Source organism: Sorex araneus, chromosome X (assembly GCF_027595985.1).
Source record: "Sorex araneus isolate mSorAra2 chromosome X, mSorAra2.pri, whole genome shotgun sequence".
In the NCBI taxonomy this organism is placed as follows: domain Eukaryota; kingdom Metazoa; phylum Chordata; class Mammalia; order Eulipotyphla; family Soricidae; genus Sorex; species Sorex araneus.
This window is the reverse complement of record NC_073313.1, coordinates 265518317-265537081: the sequence shown is the minus strand read 5'-3', so window position 1 is coordinate 265537081 and position 18765 is coordinate 265518317. Positions and strand designations below refer to the sequence as shown.

General features: G+C 58.0%; 1 protein-coding gene across 2 annotated transcripts in view; it reads right to left on the bottom strand.

The window, feature by feature from the left end:
• Positions 1 to 18765, bottom strand: part of INPP5D (inositol polyphosphate-5-phosphatase D) — an 86236-nt gene that overhangs the window by 24664 nt on the left and 42807 nt on the right. For both annotated transcript variants that reach the window (XM_055123427.1, XM_055123426.1), the window contains exons 3-8: positions 16391 to 16541; positions 14538 to 14709; positions 13506 to 13646; positions 4085 to 4172; positions 209 to 289; positions 32 to 103 (exon numbers count right to left, since the gene is read on the bottom strand). In XM_055123427.1, the coding sequence (XP_054979402.1) occupies positions 32 to 103; positions 209 to 289; positions 4085 to 4172; positions 13506 to 13646; positions 14538 to 14709; positions 16391 to 16523 (687 nt within the window). In that variant the 5' untranslated portion in view covers positions 16524 to 16541. The remainder of the gene's footprint in view (positions 1 to 31; positions 104 to 208; positions 290 to 4084; positions 4173 to 13505; positions 13647 to 14537; positions 14710 to 16390; positions 16542 to 18765) is intronic.

Here is an 18765-nt window from a genome sequence, read left to right as displayed (position 1 = left end):
GTCCCGTGCCCGCCCCTCCCGGGGGCCTTACCTCGAAGGTGACCGGGGGGATGAGCGAGTGCCGGTGGGGTCCCTCGGGGCTCTCATGCAGCAGGGCCTTGAACTGCGGGCGGAGGGCGGCACAGCCCCTGAGCGCGGGCCCGGCGGGCGGCCAGCGCCCCCCACCCCCGCCCCTGCATGCCCCTGCACACCCCTGCACGCCCCGTACCTTGTCTTCAATGGAGGACAGCAGGCTGGTCAGCTGGCTGAGCCTGGCCACCATGGTGGCCGCACTGGCTTCCCCGGACGCCTGGGGAAGGAGGGGCAGAGCCGCAGGGGTCACTTGTGGTCACTGCTGGTGGGTGCCCGGGGCACTACCTCTGCTCTCTTAGCCCCCAGTACGGGCGGGCGCAGGACACCAGGCCCGGGCGCCACCCACCTAAGCGGCCGTGGCCCCCACCTGCCAGCCCTCGGTCCCTGGCCGGTCCCTCTGCTTCACGGCACCTCCGGCTCGTCCACTCCAGTGCCGGGCCCAGGGCTGGGGTCTCTCCCCCAGCCCCCCCGAGAGAGGGGGACCAGACCAGAGCTGCCCCTGAGGCTGGGTGGGGGTCCCCTCCAGCCAGGCGCACCCTCTCGCCCGTCAGCTACCCTAAGCAACACCTCTTGAGGGTCGCCGAGACCCAGTCCAGCTGTCAGTGGACCCCTGGTCACTCGGGCCTCCGTGCGTGCTCCCTCTGAAACAGCCGCCGCACCCCAGCGGGGCTGCGGGTCCCGCTAAGCTCCTGACCCCTCACTGGTCCCTGACCCCTCACTGGTCCCTGACAGCCTCCTGGTCCCTGATCCCACTGGCTCCACCCCAGAGTCGGCTGGACAGACTGGGAGACCCCGTCCTGCAATGGACACGGTCCACCCCCTCGCTCCACCCTCTCCCACCGCCCCTCCCCCTCCGGTTGAGCCCCACACAACTGTCCACTCCCATGGAGAAAATGACTGGGTCTGAGGCGGGGCGAGGCTGCAGGCGGTGTGCGCCCCCCCCCGCCTTTCACACAGAGGCCAAATGACCTTTCAAGAGCCCCCAACTACTCCCAGGCCCACAGCGCTGTGGGGACTCAGGAAGCCCCTCCCCAGAGCCCCTGACCCCCTGCTTGCCCGTGCAGGGGCCCCTGTTCCTCCCTCAGAGGGTGGATGTTCCTAAGGAGGGAATCGAACCCAGAGCCTCAGGCGTGGAAGGGCTGGGCCCCAGAACCTCATCCCCAGCCCCCAAACACTCTTTTGTATATCCTGCCTCATTTGGAAAAATCAAGATTGTTAAACTCAAGCGCCAATCAAAAGATAATATTTGCACACAATACACTGACCTGGGTTCGATTCCTCCGCCCCTCTCCGAGAACCCGACAAGTTACTGAGAGTATCTTGCCCACATGGCAGAGCCTGGCAAGCTACCCGTGGAGTATTTGATATGGCAAACACAGTAACAAGTCTCACAATGGAGACATTACTGGTGCCCGCTCAAGCTAATCCATGAACAAGATGACAGTGACATCGGACAAAGGGTAAATATCCAAGATCTATAAAGCACTCACAAAAATCAAAAACAAAAATTCCAAAATAAGGGCCAGAGCTATAGCACAGCGGGGAGGGCGTTTGCCTGGCACTCGGCCAACCCGGGTTCAATCCCCAGCATCCCATATGGTCCCCTGGGCACCAGCAGGAGTAATTCCTGAGTGCAGAGCCAGGAGGAAGCCCTGAGCCTCGCTGGGTGTGACCCAAAAACAAAGCTAAAATAATGGGGAGAAGATATGAACACTTTCCAGAAGAATTCAAAGAGTGGCGAAGAGGCAGGTGGAAAAGTGCTCCCTGTCACTCATGAAAATGCAAGTCAAAACAACAATGAGTTACATACACCTGAGAGAACCGCACAGATCAGAAAGTCTGGGAACAATCCGAGCTGGGGACGTCGTGAGAGACAAGCCCTTCATCCACGGATGGGGGAACGTTGTCACTTCAGCCTCTAGGGAAAGCAACATGGAGACTCCCCCCACAGTAGAAACAGAACCCACAGGACGACACAGCGACACCAACTGTTGGCCACTAAACATTCATTCAAAATGACATATATACACCTATGTTCATCACAGCACTTGGCACAACAGCCAATCATGGAAACAAACCAAATGTCCAAATATCCAACTATAAGTGAGTGGATCGAAAAAAATGTGATCTCAGGGCTGGAGCGATAGTACAGTGGGGAGGATGTTTGCCTTGCATGTGGCCAACTCAGGTTCAACCCTCAGCATCCTATATGGCCCTCCGAGCACCACCAGGAGTGATTCCTGAGTTCAGAGCCAGGAGTAACCCCTGAGCATCGCTGGGAATGACCCCCCGCAAAAAAAGCCCCCCCCCCTGAAAAAAGAAACGTGGTCTAGGGGCCGGAGCGATAGCACAGCGGGTAGGGCGTTTGCCTTGCACGCGGCCGACCTGGGTTCGATCCCCGGCATCCCATATGGTCCCCCAAGCACCGCCAGGAGTAATTCCTGAGTGCAGAGCCAGGAGTAACCCCTGAGCATCGCTGGGTGTGACCCAAAAAGAAAAAAAAAAGTGGTCTATATACACAATGGAATACTATGCAGCTCTAAAAAAGGATAGAATCATATACTTTGCTGTAATACGAATGGGACTCGAGGAGATTGTGCTGAGTGACATCATTCAGAAAGAAAGTGGGGGCTGGAGCAATAGCACAGCGGGTAGGGCGTTTGCCTAGCACGCGGCCGACCCCCCGGGTTCGATTCCCAGCATCCCATATGGTCCCCTGAGCACCGCCAGGGGTAATTCCTGAGTGCAGACCCAGGAGCAACCCCTGTGCATTGCCGGGTGTGACCCAAAAAGCAAAAAAAAAAAAAAAAAAAGAAAGAAAGAAAGAAAGTGACAGATGCAGAATGATCGCTCATATGTGAGACCTAAAGACACACAGCAAGGAGGCAACCAAGGGCCAAAGGCGACATAACACGTGAACTGATCCATACCGCTGAGTTTGGTGGGAACCTTGGAGAAGGGAGACAGACACACTGGTGATGGGGGTGGCAGCGGAATTCCGTACACAGGAAACCATCACTACCGATATCGTAAACCACGGTGCCTCAATCGATAAAGTTTTTTTTAATGTTTTTTTTGCCATGATTATTGTCGATTTAAAATATGAATCCTTGGGAGGGGAAATAGGGCAGTGGTTAGGGCCCCTGCTTGGCACGGGGTTCAGACCCCTGAGCACTGTGGGCCAGGCAGCACTGCATCCTCAGGCCTCAGCGGTAGCTGGCAGGACCCCCGGGCCCCCAGAGCACCAGCTGGGAGGAATCCCCCCCACCCCCCCCACACAGATTGATTCCTGAGGCAGGTTAATCCCCGCTTTTTGCTACCCCTGCAAGGCCCCCCCCCCCCCCCCCCCCGCCCTGCGCTGCAGGGAACACTTCCACCTTTCTTTTCCGGGTCACACCCAGTGATGCTCAGAGGTTTACTCATCTGCTCCTGGCAGTGCTCGGGGGACTCTAGGGGGTGCCGGGGATCGAACCCAGGTCAGCCCTGTGCTGGGAAGGCAAATGCCGTCCCCACTGTCCTATCTCTCTGGCTGGCCCCTCCTTCACTTTTCTCTCAGGTGAGAGGCCAGACCAAGAATGGAAACACCACCCCCTACCCCCTACTCCTTGCACCCCTACCCCCTGCCCCCTGCCCCCTGCCCCCTACTCCTTGCCCCCTGCCCCCTACCCCCTACTCCTTGCCCCCTACCCCCTACCCCCTAAGCACCGCCCCCACCCACCCCCTAGTTTCCTCCCCTGCAGCTCCTGCAGGCGGCCAGGGGCTGGCCAGGCCAGCTCTATCCTCGTCTGTGAGCTGTGCAGTGTTGTTTTGCTGAGACGTTTACTAGAATCTTCACACCTGCCTGGAAGGTGGGGGGGTGGGGGAGGGGGATGGTGTCTGTCATGTCCTGGGGCTGCGACCAACCCAGGTGCTCTGGGCCCAGCAGGAGTGTAAAGTGACCCACTCGAGTCCCCCCCCCCACGCCCCCGCTGGATCCCCTCTCTCATGCCCCCATCCCCCAGCCTGTCCTTACCTGGGGCCGAGGCCGGAGGCCCGGGGACAGCTGCTGGTCGAACAGCCTCTGCAGGGACTCCAGGGCGGGGAGGGTCCTGACCACCTCGCTGGGGACGGGCGACAAGGCGAGGGCCGGGCGTGAGTGAGGACAGGCCGGGCAAGCCCGGGCAGAGAGCCGCCCGCCCTCAGCCCCACGGCCCTCCCGCCAGGCGCGCGGGACCCGGGTCTCACCGGAACCCGCAGGCAATTGCAGTGTAGACCGCAGAATGATGGAACCGCGAGGCCCCCGCGCTCCCTCCCGGCCTCGGTTTACCAGGATTAAAGACGCGCCAGCACCAGCCTTGAAAATGCTAATTTCTGGGCCCTGCCCCGACTGGGTCTGGAATCTGCATGTTAAATGCTGGCCCCAGGGGCTTCCTGTGCGGGGTCCTGGGCGCCCAGCCCTGCCCGGGCCAGGAAGTGAGCCCCTCCGAGCCCCTCCGGCTGCTCCTCGCGCCCACCCGCGCGCTTTCCCTCCTGTCTCTATACTCTCCCAAGCTGCTGACTGCCCGAGTCCTGGTTTTTCACTTAGTATTTCACCAGCACGTGTTTTCACGTAGATTATACCAGTCTGGGCTGGAGCGGTAGCACAGCGGTTGGGCGTTCGCCTTTCACGCGGCCTACCCAAGTTCGATTCCCCTCTCGGAGAGCCCAGCAAGCTACCGAGAGTACCGAGCCCGCACGGCAGAGACTGGCAAGCTGCCCGTGCGTATTGGATATGCCAAAAACAGTCACAATAAGTCTCTCGATGAGAGACGTTACTGGTGCCCACTCGAACAAATCGATGAGCAACGGGATGACAGAATTCATACTAGTCTGGGAATATTCCTCGAGCACGAGATCCGGAAATATTCTTCAAGCACCCTTGGGTGCTGCGAGCAGCCCCGTGCCCACAGCCGGGGTCAGCAGCTGGTTACGGGCTCAGGAGAAGCCGTGCTCAGGGCAGGGGTCCGAGAGCGCGAAGCCCCCCGCAGGGCGCTGTCCGGGTGCCCGCTGGGCCCTCGGGTTCATCTGCATTTCTTTACCCTGCCGGGTCCTGGGTTTTTTCTTTCCCTCCACCTGATCCCTGAGGCAACCCCCACCCCCAGCTTCTCTGAACGTTCCCGTCCTTTGTCCATTTCCCTGGCTGTTTTCTTAGAACTTTCTCACACTGGTTTAATCTCTGCGTTTTATTTAATCTGGGGGCGGCATTTCCCCTCTATGTTGCTCCTTTCTTTTTCCTGCCGGGGCCATATTTTCATTAGACGGGACTCCTACTTGGACTCTCCTGTGATGAATATATATCATGTGTCCCGTGCCCTTTTCAGCATGAGGATGACCTGAAGACGTCATGGCCTTTCGGACAGCAACGGGAAGCAAACGATACCCTCCTCTCCTCGAGGTGTTCGCTTGATGCTGAGTCTCAGGGGCAGGAGGGACAGGTGGCGGGGGGAGGGCGCTGGCCTTGCGAGCCCCTCTGTAGCCCCATACGCCCTGCCGGGAGGGAACTCATAAGCACCGCTGGGTGTGGCCCCCAGACAAAAACAAACCCCCCAAAAATGGGATTTATTTTGTGTTGGGTTTGTCGGGAAGTGGGGGAGGTGCAACCCGGCAATACTCAGGGTTACTCTTGGCTCTGGAGAAATTCTGGGGGGCCGGAGGAGTACGTGCAAAGGGCCTGTGGTGAGAAATGGATAGTCAGGAAGGGCTGCGACAGCGGCGAGCTGGTAGCTTGGGCGGGGTTCTGGGCGCCGTCCCTGCGGTATTATGGCTCTGGCCCTTTGTCTTTCCTTGGGGGTAGCCACTCCCTCCCGGTGGTGCCCAGGGTCCAGCCTGGGGCTCCCACAGGCAGAGCCTGCGCCCCGCCCCGCCCTTTGAGCTTTCTCTCCGGCCTTGGCCATACAGCTTCTATTTCATGGCTTAGGTCCAAGATGTGTTCCACCTAATGACGGTTTAAAGGTTTACCTGCCACGCAGATGTGCGCTGTATTTTATATCGATCTGCACATCTTTCGATCAGCAAAGTTGATGGTTGGACTTTCATACCTTTCAAGTTTAATTTTTCCCTTTGCATTGCGAGGAGTGAACCCTTGCACCCGAGGAAGGGCCGCCCTACTGCTGAGCTCGGCCTGGCTCCGGTTCGGCTTTTAATGATTTGGGAAAGGGCCGGAGCAAGGTACAGCAAGAGAAGCATTCATTTGCCTTGCAGGTGGCCGACCTGGATTCAATCCCCGGCATCCTGTCGGGTCCCCCCCCCCCCCCAGCACTGCCAGGAGTGATTCCTGCATGCAGAACCAGGAGTAAACCCTGAGCATCGCCAGGTGTGACCAAGAAGGAAAAAAAAAAATTCTTCGGGGGGTGGGGTGGCTACTCAGTACCCGAGGCTGGTCCTGGCCACTCTCAGCCTCTCAGGTCCACGGTGTCAGCGGCTGGTGGTCCCTGCAGCAGGGGAAGCACCAGGCTCCTGTGGCAGCACTTGGGGGGCCCCAGGGTCACACCCAGTGGTGTTCAGGGAACCGTGCAGTGCCCAGGATCAAACCGGGTTTGGTTGTATGCCAGGGAGGTGCCTCAGCCACTGCAGATCTCTCCAGGCGCCTCAAAGAATTACAATTATTTTTAATTTATCACTGTCACTGTCATCCCGTTGCTCATCGATTTGTTCGAGCGGGCACCAGTAACGTCTCTCATTGAGAGTCTTATTGTTACTGTTTTTGGCATAACCAATACGCACGGGGAGCTTGCCAGGCTCTGCCGTGCGGGCTCGATACTCTCAGTAGCTTGCCCGGCTCTCCAAGAGGGGTGGAGGAATCGAATTCGGGTCGGCCGCGTGAAAAGCGAACGCCCAACCGCTGTGCTCTCACTCCAGCCAATCTTACTGGCTGCTCTCTCAAGCAAGATGTGTGTTCCCCCTTAAATACATATCCTTCTCTCTTTCTTGTTTTTGGGCCACCCCGACTGTGTCCAGGGCTTACTCTCGACTTTGCTCAGGGGTCACTCCTGCAAGAGTTGGGAATATAGGATGCTGGGTGTCGAACCCAGGTCTGCTGGGTGAAAGATAAGTGCCCCTTCTGCCAGACCGTTTCTCCAGCCCCTGCATCTTTCTCTTTCTGCTTTTCTCTCATGAACACATCTCCCGCTCTTTCCCTCCTGTCTTTATAAAGTAAATGTCAATCCATAAAACTATTTTGGCGCTGGAGCGATAGCACAGCAGGTAGGGCATTTGCCTTGCACGCGGCTGACCCGGGTTCGATTCCCAGCATCCCATATGGTCCCTTGAGTACCGCCAGTATTGATTCCTTTCTAACCATTGTTCATTTTCTCAACAATGATTTTGTTTAAATTTTGATTGTTTGGGGGCCACTCCTGGTGTTTCCAAGGGCTTACCCCTGGCTCTGTGCTCAGGGATCACTCCTGGTGGGGCTCGGGGGGCCCTCTGGGGTGCCGGGGACAAACCAAGGTCAGCCACATGCAAGGTGACCTGCTGTATGGTCTCTCCCCCCACCCCTCTCTCTCCCCAGTTGAAATGTAATTGGCGTATAGCACTGTGTATTGGAAATACACAAAGTGTTGACTGGCTATATTTATTTGTTGTAAAAACAGACTGAGGGGCTGGAGTGACAGCACAGCGGGGAGGGCGTTTGCCTTGCACACGCTGACTAGGGTTCCCAGCATCCCATATGGTCCCCCAAGTACCTCCAGAAGTAATCCCTGAGTGCATGAGATGAGCCAGGAGTAACCCTTGTGCATGGCCAGGTGGGACCCAGGAAAGCAAAAGAAACAAAACAGAAACAAAAAAACCAACAACCAAATTCATTCCTTGGAGACAACTTCCTTCCTGAACAAGTTTCGTTTGTTCGTTGCTGCGTCTCCCAGCCCGGGTCCAGTCCCCGGCCAAGCTCCTCTCTATTGAATGGACCCGTGTGGTCGGGAGCTGTTTGGATGCCGGCCGTTTTGTGGCGACCAGGAGTGGCCGTGGAGCCTGTCCGGCTGAGTCCGGGTCTGCTTCCCACCTCTGTGCCGGGGCTCACCAACGGTCTGATTTCCCTCCGAACCCTGTCCTCGTGTCTGTCCGTCCTGGTCCAGCTGTGGTTCCGGAGTCGGCTACAGGAGTCCGGTTGGTCAGGTGGGGAAGCCACTTTTGCTGTTTATCTCTGCTTTCATCACAGGGGCTCTGGGGCAGAGAATGGTCACTTCCACCGAGCTGGACTCACACCCAGCCGCCCCCTGGGCCACTGGGTTCTTACATTTAGGGTCCCAGCACTCATTTGGGGGTGATGAGGGGAAATATTTAGATTTTTTTTTTCTTTTTGGGTCACACCTGGTAATGCACAGGGGTTACTCCTGGCTCTGCACTCAGGAATTACTCCTGGCGGTGCTCAGGGGACCCTATGGGATGCTGGGAATCAAACCCGGGTCGGCCGCGTGCAAGGCAAACGCCCTACCCGCTGTACTATCACTCCAGCCCCTTAGATGTTTTTTGGAAGTAGTCACAAGACTCCGCTGTTCCCAGCATTCACCCTGCAGCTCTGTGCTCTGAGGGGGTGTAGGTGGGGTTGGTGCCAGCCAGGAATGGGAATAAAGACTGACTTTTTTTTCTTTTTGGGTCACACCCGGCGATGCACAGGGGTCACTCCTGGCTCTGCACTCAGGAATTACCCCTGGCGGTGCTCAGGGGACCATATGGGATGCTGGGAATCGAACCCGGGTCGGCCGCGTGCAAGGCAAACACCTTATCCACTGTGCTATCACTCCAGCCCTTGATGTTTTGTTTTTTTTTTTAAAGGATTCTGAACCAGGGACTGGAGCTATAGCACAGCGGGTAGGGCATTTGCCTTGCTTGCATGCGACCGACCCGGGTTCGATTCCCAGCATCCCACATGGTCCCCCAACACTGCCAGGAGTAATTAATTCCTGAGTGCAGAGCCAAGAGTAACCCCTGTGCATCGCCGGGTAGGACCCAAAAAAGCAAAATAAATAAATAAAGGATTCTGAAGCAGAGAGATATCACAGGGGCCGAGGTTCTGTCCCTAATTCTATCCCTGGCACCCCCAAACATGACCAGGAGGGACCCTCAGCACAGCTGGGGGTGATCTGAAGCCCCAAAGTAAATAAAATCAAGCCAGGCTGTTCTTCCTTGTCAGAACAGGTGAGTTCATCTCTCCTGGTGCTGTAGAATCTTAGCAGAGGTTTGGGTTGTTGTTTGCTTGTTCTGTTAACTGTATCTTGAGGAGGACTTTTATAAGCCTAGAAAACCATTTTTCTCTTAGAGACATTTAGTCTAGATCACACCTCCGTTCCCGGCTTCCTCGCCAGCCCGTGCTACCAGCTAGACGCTGTTGCAGCCCTTCCCGACTATCAATTTTCCATCACATCTCCTTTGCACGTGCTCCCCCCGCCCCCCGGACTTTCTATATATACTTCCCTGACACAGCTCTGTGATTGGACTGTCACATCTGATCGGAAAAAGATGGGGCTATTTTTGCGACCTCCAGTGAAACAGTGTTTTGAATTTGGTTGCTTACTTGGGTTCTCAATCAATGTCTCTCCCACACTTTGCTATTTATTTAATGTTCGTTTTACTGCGGGGGTCCGAAACTGGCCCTGTGTTCAGGAATGACTCCTGGCAGTGCTCAGGGGCCCCTGGGGGGTGCCGGGGATCGAGCCCAGGGTCTGCGTGTGCTTGGCAAGCGCTTTTAAGCGTTCTTCCTGTTTCCCTCCTGGGGCGTGACTAGTCCAACGGCTCCAGATCTCTGGGACTCTATTCCGTCTGTCCCTGGGGGGCACCAGTGGGCTCCTCAGCCCCTAATCTTGGCCCTGTTCATGCTCTCTGTCAGATCTTTGGTTTTTATTTTATTTTTCTGTGCTGACATTTCATGTGTGTGTGTGTGTGTGTGTGTGTGTGTGTGTGTGTGTGTTTGGGTCACACCCGGCAGTGCTCAGGGCTTACTCCTAGCTCTGTGCTCAGGGGTCACTCCTGCCGGGGCTCTGAGGGCCCTCTGGGGCGGCCGGGATTGAACTAGAGTCGGCTGCGTGCAAGGCAAGTGCCCTCCTCTGCTAAGGCTCTCCCGGGAAGCTGACCTATGAAAACAGTTTCAGGGGACACTCCCCCACACTCCTTCTCCTCCCTCCTGCTCCTCCTCCCCCTTCCTTCTTCTGCCCCCTCCCCCTGCTCCCCCTTCCCCAAAATGAGCAGCCTGGCTTCCTTCCTTCACCTCCACCCACCCACCCTGCAGTCTGAATTCCTCACCCCTGCCCTGAGGTTACTAACTCTCCCCTGCACAGCAGCCCCAGGGCTGGGGGAGGGGAGGAGTGGGGAGGGGAGGGGGTAGCTATTAAGCTGTGTCCCCTGCACCAGACACTGCCTGAACCCCAAGATTCAGCAGGAAGTCAAGTAGACCCAGCCGACCCAAACCCCGCCTACTGCACCCTGCAGTGTCTGCACCCAGAACCACCCACTCCTGGGGCCCGTCTCCAGAGCCCAGCAGAAAGCCCACAGCACCCCCGGCCGAGGCCACAGGGCGCTGGCTTGTGCGTGACCTTCAGACACTCGGATATTAGCCGACGTGGATACCGAGCGACAGATCCTCACGCTGAAGCAGAGCACCCTCGGTCTGTGGCTCAGAATCAGCCTGAACGGGGAGAATGGGCTTTGGCTTGGTGAAATCTAGCTGCGCGGCCGGCCCGCCTCCACGGCCTCTCTCGAATGAATGAGCGGGGAGGCGCTCAAGTCCAAGTGGTTTGAAAATCGAGAGTTTCTCAGAACTGTCGCCCGCGTGTGTGTGAGGATGGCCCCATGGTTTCCTGGTCTCAGCACTGTAGCACTGCAGCGCTAGCTTCCCGCTGTTCATCGATTTGCTCGAGCGGGCACCAGTAACGTCTCCACTGTGAGACTTGTGGTTACTGTTTTTGGCATATCCAACACGCCACGGGGAGCTTGCCAGGCTCTGCCGTGTGGGCGGGATACTCTCGGTAGCTTGCCGGGCTCTCTGAGAGGGATGGAGGAATCAAACCTGGGTTGGCCACATACAAGGCAAACGCCCTCCCCGCTGTGCTATCGCTCCAGTCCTGGTCTCAGAGTTTCTGGAATTCCATCCTCTGTTAACCGAGTCCAGGTCTGAATCTCGCTCTCACCCACACGGAAGAGCCTGGAAACTGTCAGTATCCCAGACCCGAACTGGAAGAGGCGGATTTACAGCAACTCTGCAAACTCTGGCACAACTAGCTAGCATGCTGGGCAGCTGCTGCCTCGTAAGGCAGGGCGGCCCCTCCTAGGACATCCAAGGAGCATCCACCAGGGAGCACCCATTAGGGAGCACTTATCAGGGAGCACTCATAAGAGAGCACCCATTAGGGAGCACCCATCAGGGAGCAGCCTAGGGGGCGGGAGGGGCGCTTTGGAGGGCCTCACAGCTTCTTAGTGTCCCTGCAGGACCAAGAGGAAGGGACAAGCTCGCCACTGGAGACAGCCTGGAGACCACCTGGAGATTGTACCTGTGTGTGTGTACATGTACCTGTGCACGCATGCATGTGTGTGAGCACGTGGTGTGCATGTGTTTATGTGGTGTGTGCATGCATGCATGTGTGTGTGCTTTCACTAGTGACAAATTGTTCCTGGCAACAGCATCAAACGGGGGAAAAAACAAATCCTTCCCGGAACTCTCTGGAGAAGCCGCGTCGGGTCTGGTAGGCTGGGTTTCGCTAGCTGGAAGCCCGTCGCCAAAACGCAACCTGACCGGCCAAATTGGATGTGGGCTGTACTTGCCAAAGAAATTATTAGTTAAATTTACCAGATAAACTGACTGGGCTTTTAAGAGCCTGTGGGGAGAAAAATAGTTTAATTTGATTACTGCTAATGGAAGAATTTTTTTTTTTTTTTGCATATTAACTGAGCTGAGATGGACATGGCAGAAACTGACAGGAGAATTCGCAGGCTGCTGTCAGCTGATCCGGTGTAATGAGAGGATGAAGCCACAGCAGCCGGAAAAAACCCTCGCACACATGAAACGCTCTTTTTCCAGCCCGAATGTGTTGACCTTTCATTTGCGGCAGGATTGTTTTGGTTCCTTGTGATTTCTTTCAGATGTTTTTTGGATGTTTTTCTTTTCTTTAGTTTTTTTTTTTTAAGTATCTCAAATATTCTTTTTCTCATTTTTCAGCTGGCTTCTCAGCCTTAAGGCAGAGCTTCTGACAATTAGAAGGAATTCAATTTGGTGTCAGTTTTAATCCTAATTAAGTGCAAACATGACATCCAAAGGGCCTAAGAGCAGGGCTCCTGCCAGCTGGCGCGGGAGGGCGTCCCAAACGTTGGGTGGATCGACTCACTCCTGGGGCCAGGGAGAGACCTCCAAGGGCGGAGTGGAGGATTCTCATGCCTGCGGCTGGCAGGATCCTACCACTGTGCCACGTTGTCTCCTGAGAACTATTGGGAGCAACCCCCGAGCACTGAACTAGGAACACTGGGGAGCATCACGCCGGGCATAACCTCAGAGCACTGTTTTGGGAGCAACCTAGAGCCCTGAGCTAGCACAACCTCAGAACATTGAGCCGGGGGCAACCCCTCCTGAACACTGGGAACAACCCAAGAGCACCAAACTGGGAGCAAGTCCAGAACGCTGAGTTGGGAGTAACACTTGAACATTGCCAAGTCTGGGCTCAAGCCAGCTAGAATAAAACCTTCTTGGGCCCCGGCCACCCATGCCACAAGCAGGCCGACACCCCAGAGCCCTGGTGAGCCTGTCGGGTGCAGCCACAGAAAGGAGAGGGGCCACGGAGCTGGAAGGGCCGAGACGTCCCCCCTCTCCAGGCCCCTGCCGCCACGGGCTCACGGCTCCCTGAAACACAGAAAACCCCCGAGGCGCAGAGAGCACGGAGTCAGGCTTGGGACCACCACGGGGCTCACACTTGCCCTCCCTCTCTCCTGTCTCTCTCTCTCTCCTCTCTTTCCTTTCCCTTTCCCTCTCTCCCCCTCTCCTCTTCCTCCTCTCCCTCACCCTCTTCTTTTTCCTCTCTCCCTTCTCTCTCCCTCCCTCTCCCTCCTCCTCCTCTCTCCCTTCTCCCTCTCCCTCTCTCCCCCCTCTCTCTCCCTCTTCCTCCCTCCCTCTCCTTCCTCTCTCCCTCTCCCTCTCTCCCCACTCTCTCCCTCCTCTCTGTCTCTCTGTCTCCCTCTCTCTGTCTCTTTCTGTCTGTCTGTCTCTCCCTCTCTCTCCCTCCTTTCTGTCTCTCTCTCTCCCCCTCTCTGTCTCTCTCTGTCTCCCTCTCTCTTTCTCTCTGTCTCTGTCTCTCTCTGTCTCTGTCTCTTTCTGTCTCTCTGTCTCTGTCTCTTTCTGTCTCTCTGTCTCTGTCTCTGTCTCTCTCTGCCCTCCCAAGGGCTCTTATCCCAGGCAGGGGCGGGGCGTGGCGAGCCTGTCTGTGGGTGCCGCCTACCCGTGGAGCTCCCTGCAGAGGCGCAGCAGGAGCTTCTGCAGCTGGGGGGCGCCGCCCGCGCCGCTCTGCACGGAGTCCGCGTCCAGGGCCAGCTGCGCGCTCAGGTAGTCCTGGATGGCCCTCAGCTGCTCCTCCGAGAGCCTGCGCAGAGACATGGGCTCAGGGTCCCGCGGGGACTCAGGCGTGGGCCCACCCACACCCAGCCCCTAGGTCCGCGCGGGGGCCAGGCTCCGGGGGCAGGGGGACCCCGGCGGACCCCCCCCAGGCTTTCCTTCCCCTGCAGACTCGCAGCGGGAGGGGCACCGGTGGGGGCCGCTGTCTCTCCCAGCCGGAGCCTGGCCGTGGGTGGGCACCCCGGGAGGGGCTCCGCCCCCCCCACCGCCCCCGCCCGGGGCCAGCGTCTGAGCGGGGAGGGCAGTGCCCGCGGTCCGGCCGCCCTGCCAGGCCCGAGCTCCAGCTGTGGGACCTGCAGCTCCAGGGGAAAGGGCTGCCCCCCCACCCCCCCCACCCCCGCTCTGGAGTCATCTCTGGGCGGGGGCTCAAAGGTGTGGCCGAGGCAGGGCCGCCCCCAGCTCTGGCGCCATGTCCCCAGGGACACCGGGCGGGACTCCACCCTGTGTACCCCCCCCCCCCCCCCCCCGGCCCTGACGGTCTCTGCTCCGTCACTCAGCGTCTGTTTCTTTTCTGGGCCATGTCAGTGCCACGGTAGCATTTTTGTCCTTCTGGCCATGGAAGTCCCCTCCCGGAGGGTCCCTGTGTCCCCACAAGCCGTCAGGGCTGTGCTGGACCCAACCAGCGGTGACAGGCGGCAGCCCCAGGAGGAGCCCCGGGGAGGAGGGAGAACCCGCCCGTCACAATGACCCCCGGGCGGTTCCCGCCACGTTGGCCGCTCCTCGCTGGGTCCACAGCATGTGGGGCCGCTGACCCGTCCACGGGGCAGGAAGCGGCAGGGGCAGCGGAGCCCGTGGCGCTGGTGGATCTGTGCGGGAGCACAGCCTGGGCCGCAGGGAGCACGTCGGGGCCGGGACTCACCCGCTGGTGTCCGTGGTCTGCAGGCGCTGCAGCAGCGTCTCCGACAGGCTGGGCCGCCCGCCCTCGGCGGCGCGCACGTTCTCCACGGCCACCGGCGGCTCCTTGGCCTCCAGCGGCCCCGCGGCCGGGGGGATGTTTCTGGGCGGCAGCTCGGGCGGGCACAGGACACCCTCTAGCCAGGAAAGCAGGAATGTCACCCGGGGCAGTGCCGCCCAGGCTGGGCACCCGGCAGCCGGGAACAGTCTCCCCTGCCAGCCAAAAGCCCCCTGGCCTGGTGCTCACGAGGGCTTCCCGACACGCTGCACAGCAGAGTGTGTGTGCATGCGTGTGAGTGTGTGCATGTGTGTGCATGTGTCTGTGCGTATGTGTATGCATGTGTGAATGTGTGTATGTGTGTGTACTTGTGTCTGCATGTGCATGTGTGCGCGTGCATGTGTGTGCATGTGTGCGCGTGCATGTGCATACGAGTGTGTGCCTGCATATGTATGTACATGTGTGTTCATTGTGTGCGTGTGTGCACATGTGTGGGTGCATGTGTGTGCGCATGTGTATATGTGTGCGTGCACATGTGTGCATGGTGTATGCATGTGTGTGCATACATGTGTGTGCATGTGTCTGTGCATATGTGTATGCATGTGTGTGAATGTGTGTACGTTTGTGCGTGTGTATGTGTATACGCATGTATGTGCGTGCATGTGTGCATGTGCATACAAGTGTGTGCATGCATGTGCATGTACATGTGTGTGCACGTGTGCCTGCATGTGTGCATGTGTGCATGCATGTCTGTGCGCGTATGTGTATGTATGCGTGCGTGTGTGTATGTGTGTGTGCATGTGTGTGCGTGTGTGCATGCATGTGTGTGTGCATGTGTGCGTGTGTGCACGTGTGTATGTGTGTGTGCGGGGATAGTCCCCATTCATGGATGAGGGCTGCAGCCCCGGGCTGGGGCAGGGACTGGGGGTGGCCGAGGGGGAGGTTGGGTGGCCATGCTCAGGGGTGGCAGTGGGGGATCGTGGCCTGTGTCCGGGGCGCGTGGGGGCCGCCCACCTCTGAGAGGAGTAGACAGCACAGTTGGGGAGGGGTGTCCCGGCGCCCTCCTCTGCCCTCCGCCCTGCTGCCACCCCCGGGCCCCGTGTCCTGTGTGTTCCTGAGGCTGTGGCTTTGCTCCTCCCCCCTCTTGCCAGGGCTGGGATCAGAGTCACACACGCAAGGCAAGGCAAGGCGGCTCCACTCCTGAGCCCGCCCGGGCCCCTGCTGCCCTTCCCTGGGGTGGCAATGCACCGGCTCTCTGCAGGGTCACTCCCGGCCGTGCTCGGGGAACGCTTCCTGTCAGGGACTGGACCCAGGCCCCTGCATGTAGAGGCTGCACGTGGGCCCCTGATCCCTCCCTCTGGCTCCCCTCTTTACCCTCTTTTATTTTATTTAAAAATTGGATTTATTTACAGGCTTTTGGGCCACTCTCAGCAGTGTTCAGGACTTACTCCTAGCTCTGTGCTCAGGGCTCACCCCCGGCGGGGCTCGGGGGACCGTATGGGGTGCTGGGGATCGAACCCGGGCTGTGCAAGGTGAGCATCCTGCTACTGTCCTGAGCATCCTCTCCTGCACGGCAACACTTGGCGGCTGCAGCCGCGTTTATGGACCCCTCGGGGGTCCCCCCCTGCATCTGTGAACTCGCGAGACGCCGCCCTGAGAGAGACACTGACCCACTGACCAGCGCCTCCTGCAGAGACTCAGAGGGGGGTCGCCCTTTACCAGGCCTCACCGCTGAGCAGGGCGCGGGGTGGTCTCTCTGCCCCTCCCCGCACCCCCTGGTCCCCTCCCGCGTGACCCGCGGCCTCAGCCCCGACCCCCACCTGGCTCCTCCTCCGGCTCTTCGCCGCCTTCCTCCTCCTCCTGCGGCACCGGGTACTGCAGGTGCGTCACCAGGCCCATGTTCTCCTTCCGGTAGAACTCGATGAGCTGGTCCAGCTTGGTGAAGAGCCTCATGGGGACACCCTCGGACGCCTGAGGACAGAGCGCGGGACAGAGGGCGTTGGTGCTGCAGGAAGCACAGGGATGCTGGGTGACCCGCTCCCCGGAAAGCCCCGTGCCCAGGCCTGTCTGCCCAGCGTCCCCCGCCCCATCAGGCCAGCGGCCCCAGCCGGGCCACGGGGGCCCGCAAGGCAGCCAGTGTCTCTCACAGCTGAGAAACACAACGGCACTGACTTCTGGGCTGGAGCGATAATAGCACAGCGGGTCAGGTGCTGGCCTCGTGCATGGCTGAGCCGGGTGTGATGGCTGACATCCCAAATGGCCCCCGCAACACTGCCAGGAGTAAGCCCTGAGCATCGCCAGGTGTGGCCCCCAGACAAAAACCAACTACCCGACTGTTTAAGGAACATGTGACGTAAGGAAGGCTTCCTCATAATGACACAATTTCATGATGGCAAAATGCAATCATTTTTTCTTTTTGGGTCACACCCGATGATGCTCAAGGGTTACTCCTGGCTCTGCACTCAGGAATTATCCCTGGCAGTGCTCAGGGGACCCTATGGGATGCTGGGAATCGAACCTGAGTCGGCCATGTGCAAGGCAAACGCCCTACCCGCCGTGCTATCACTCCAGCCCCAACAAAATGCATTTTTTTAAAAAAGAAATCATGGGGATGCGGTGCAGCCAGCAGGTGAATCTGCACCCGTGGGGCGAGTGCATCAGCAGCCTGATGGTGCCTTCAGGCTTCCTGATACCCCAAAACTGCTGCTGTGCCTCTGGCCGGACCCCAGCAACTCAGGAGCAAGTTTCCTGAGAAATTAAGCAGCCAAAAGTTAGGTATGTGGGAGCCACACCCACAAACCACAGCTCAGCTGTACAAGTTCATTTACTGGCCTTGCTTCAGAAATAAATAAATCTCGAAAGAGATCAAAAGCCGCAGTTAATCCCGGACCGGCGCATGGCTGAACAGACTGGAGTAAATCAGAGGGGGCGCGTCAGCCTGGTGCCCGCCCAAGCAGAGCCCCTGTCAGCCGCTTGCTTCCACAATCCACAATTGCCGAAATACCCCTGGCCTGACTCCACCGTCTCAGGACGGACCTCACGGCAACATCATCTGCTATTGGGTATTCGGGTTTTGTGACTGAAATCTCCAGGCTTTCTCGGGGGTCAGAATGGGCTACCTCCCCCCATCTCCCTGTACTTCTGGAAGCCTCGGCAGTCATGTCCACACCCCAAAGCTGCCAAGTAAAAAAGCTACTTCAGCCTTACCTTCCCAATAAAAATCTCTTGGTGCCTGTATTGCAAACTATAATGCACAAAAGGAGAGAGAGACAGACACAGAGAGAGACAGAGAGAGAAGGGAGGGAGGGAGGGAGGGAGGGAAGAAGGGGGAGAGAGAGAGAGAGAGAGAGGAGGGGTGCTTGTCATAGAGACAGGCTGGGGGTGGGGGGATGTTGGGGGTGGTGGGGATGTTGGGGGTGGTAGGAGGGAGATGGGGGACATTGGAGGTAGGAGGCTCGCACTGGTGGAGGGATGAGTGTTGGATCATTGTGTGACGGAAACCAATCATGCATAGCTTTGTGATGGTCTATCTCATGGATTTTCAATAATAATAATAATAAATCACCTGCAGCCCCGCCCACCCCATTCTTTCCCATACACAATTTCCAATGGCTTAGAACATTTTCCTAGTGTGCACGTGAATGTGCGTGCTTGGTAGAAGGAGTTACTTTTGTTATTTCTTCCTTTTTCCACCAAAGATGATTTAGTTTTATTTTATTTTGGGGGGGTCAGGTGAGCAGATGTGGTGGGAGGAACGGGATGGGAACGGACCCAGCCATGGGAAGAGAGCAGACCCCACACCAGCCTGAGTCCCTGCGCCTGGGGCACCCCGAGATGACCGTTTCCCTTCAGCTGGACGCGCCTCTGACCGCTCTGACTCCCCTGGCCACTCGGTGCCCGTCTCCTGTTCCTCTGTGTGACCATCCTTCTCAGGGCATGCGTGTACCCACGGACACTGCACACGTGTGCCTATCTATGCTCATGTGTGCGTGTGTGTGTGTGTGTGTGTGTGTGTGTTGGAGCGTGTGGCTTAAGCCACTGAGTCAGTTGAATGTCGTTAATAAAATGATTTCAAAGCAAACTCCACTCAGTGAATCTCCTTGTTTCCGAGCAGGGCCGTGCACGCCCTCCCTGTCCCGCCTCGTGGAGCCAGAGTGGAAATGGCCCCAGTGGTCCTGAAGCCGAGGTTTGCAGA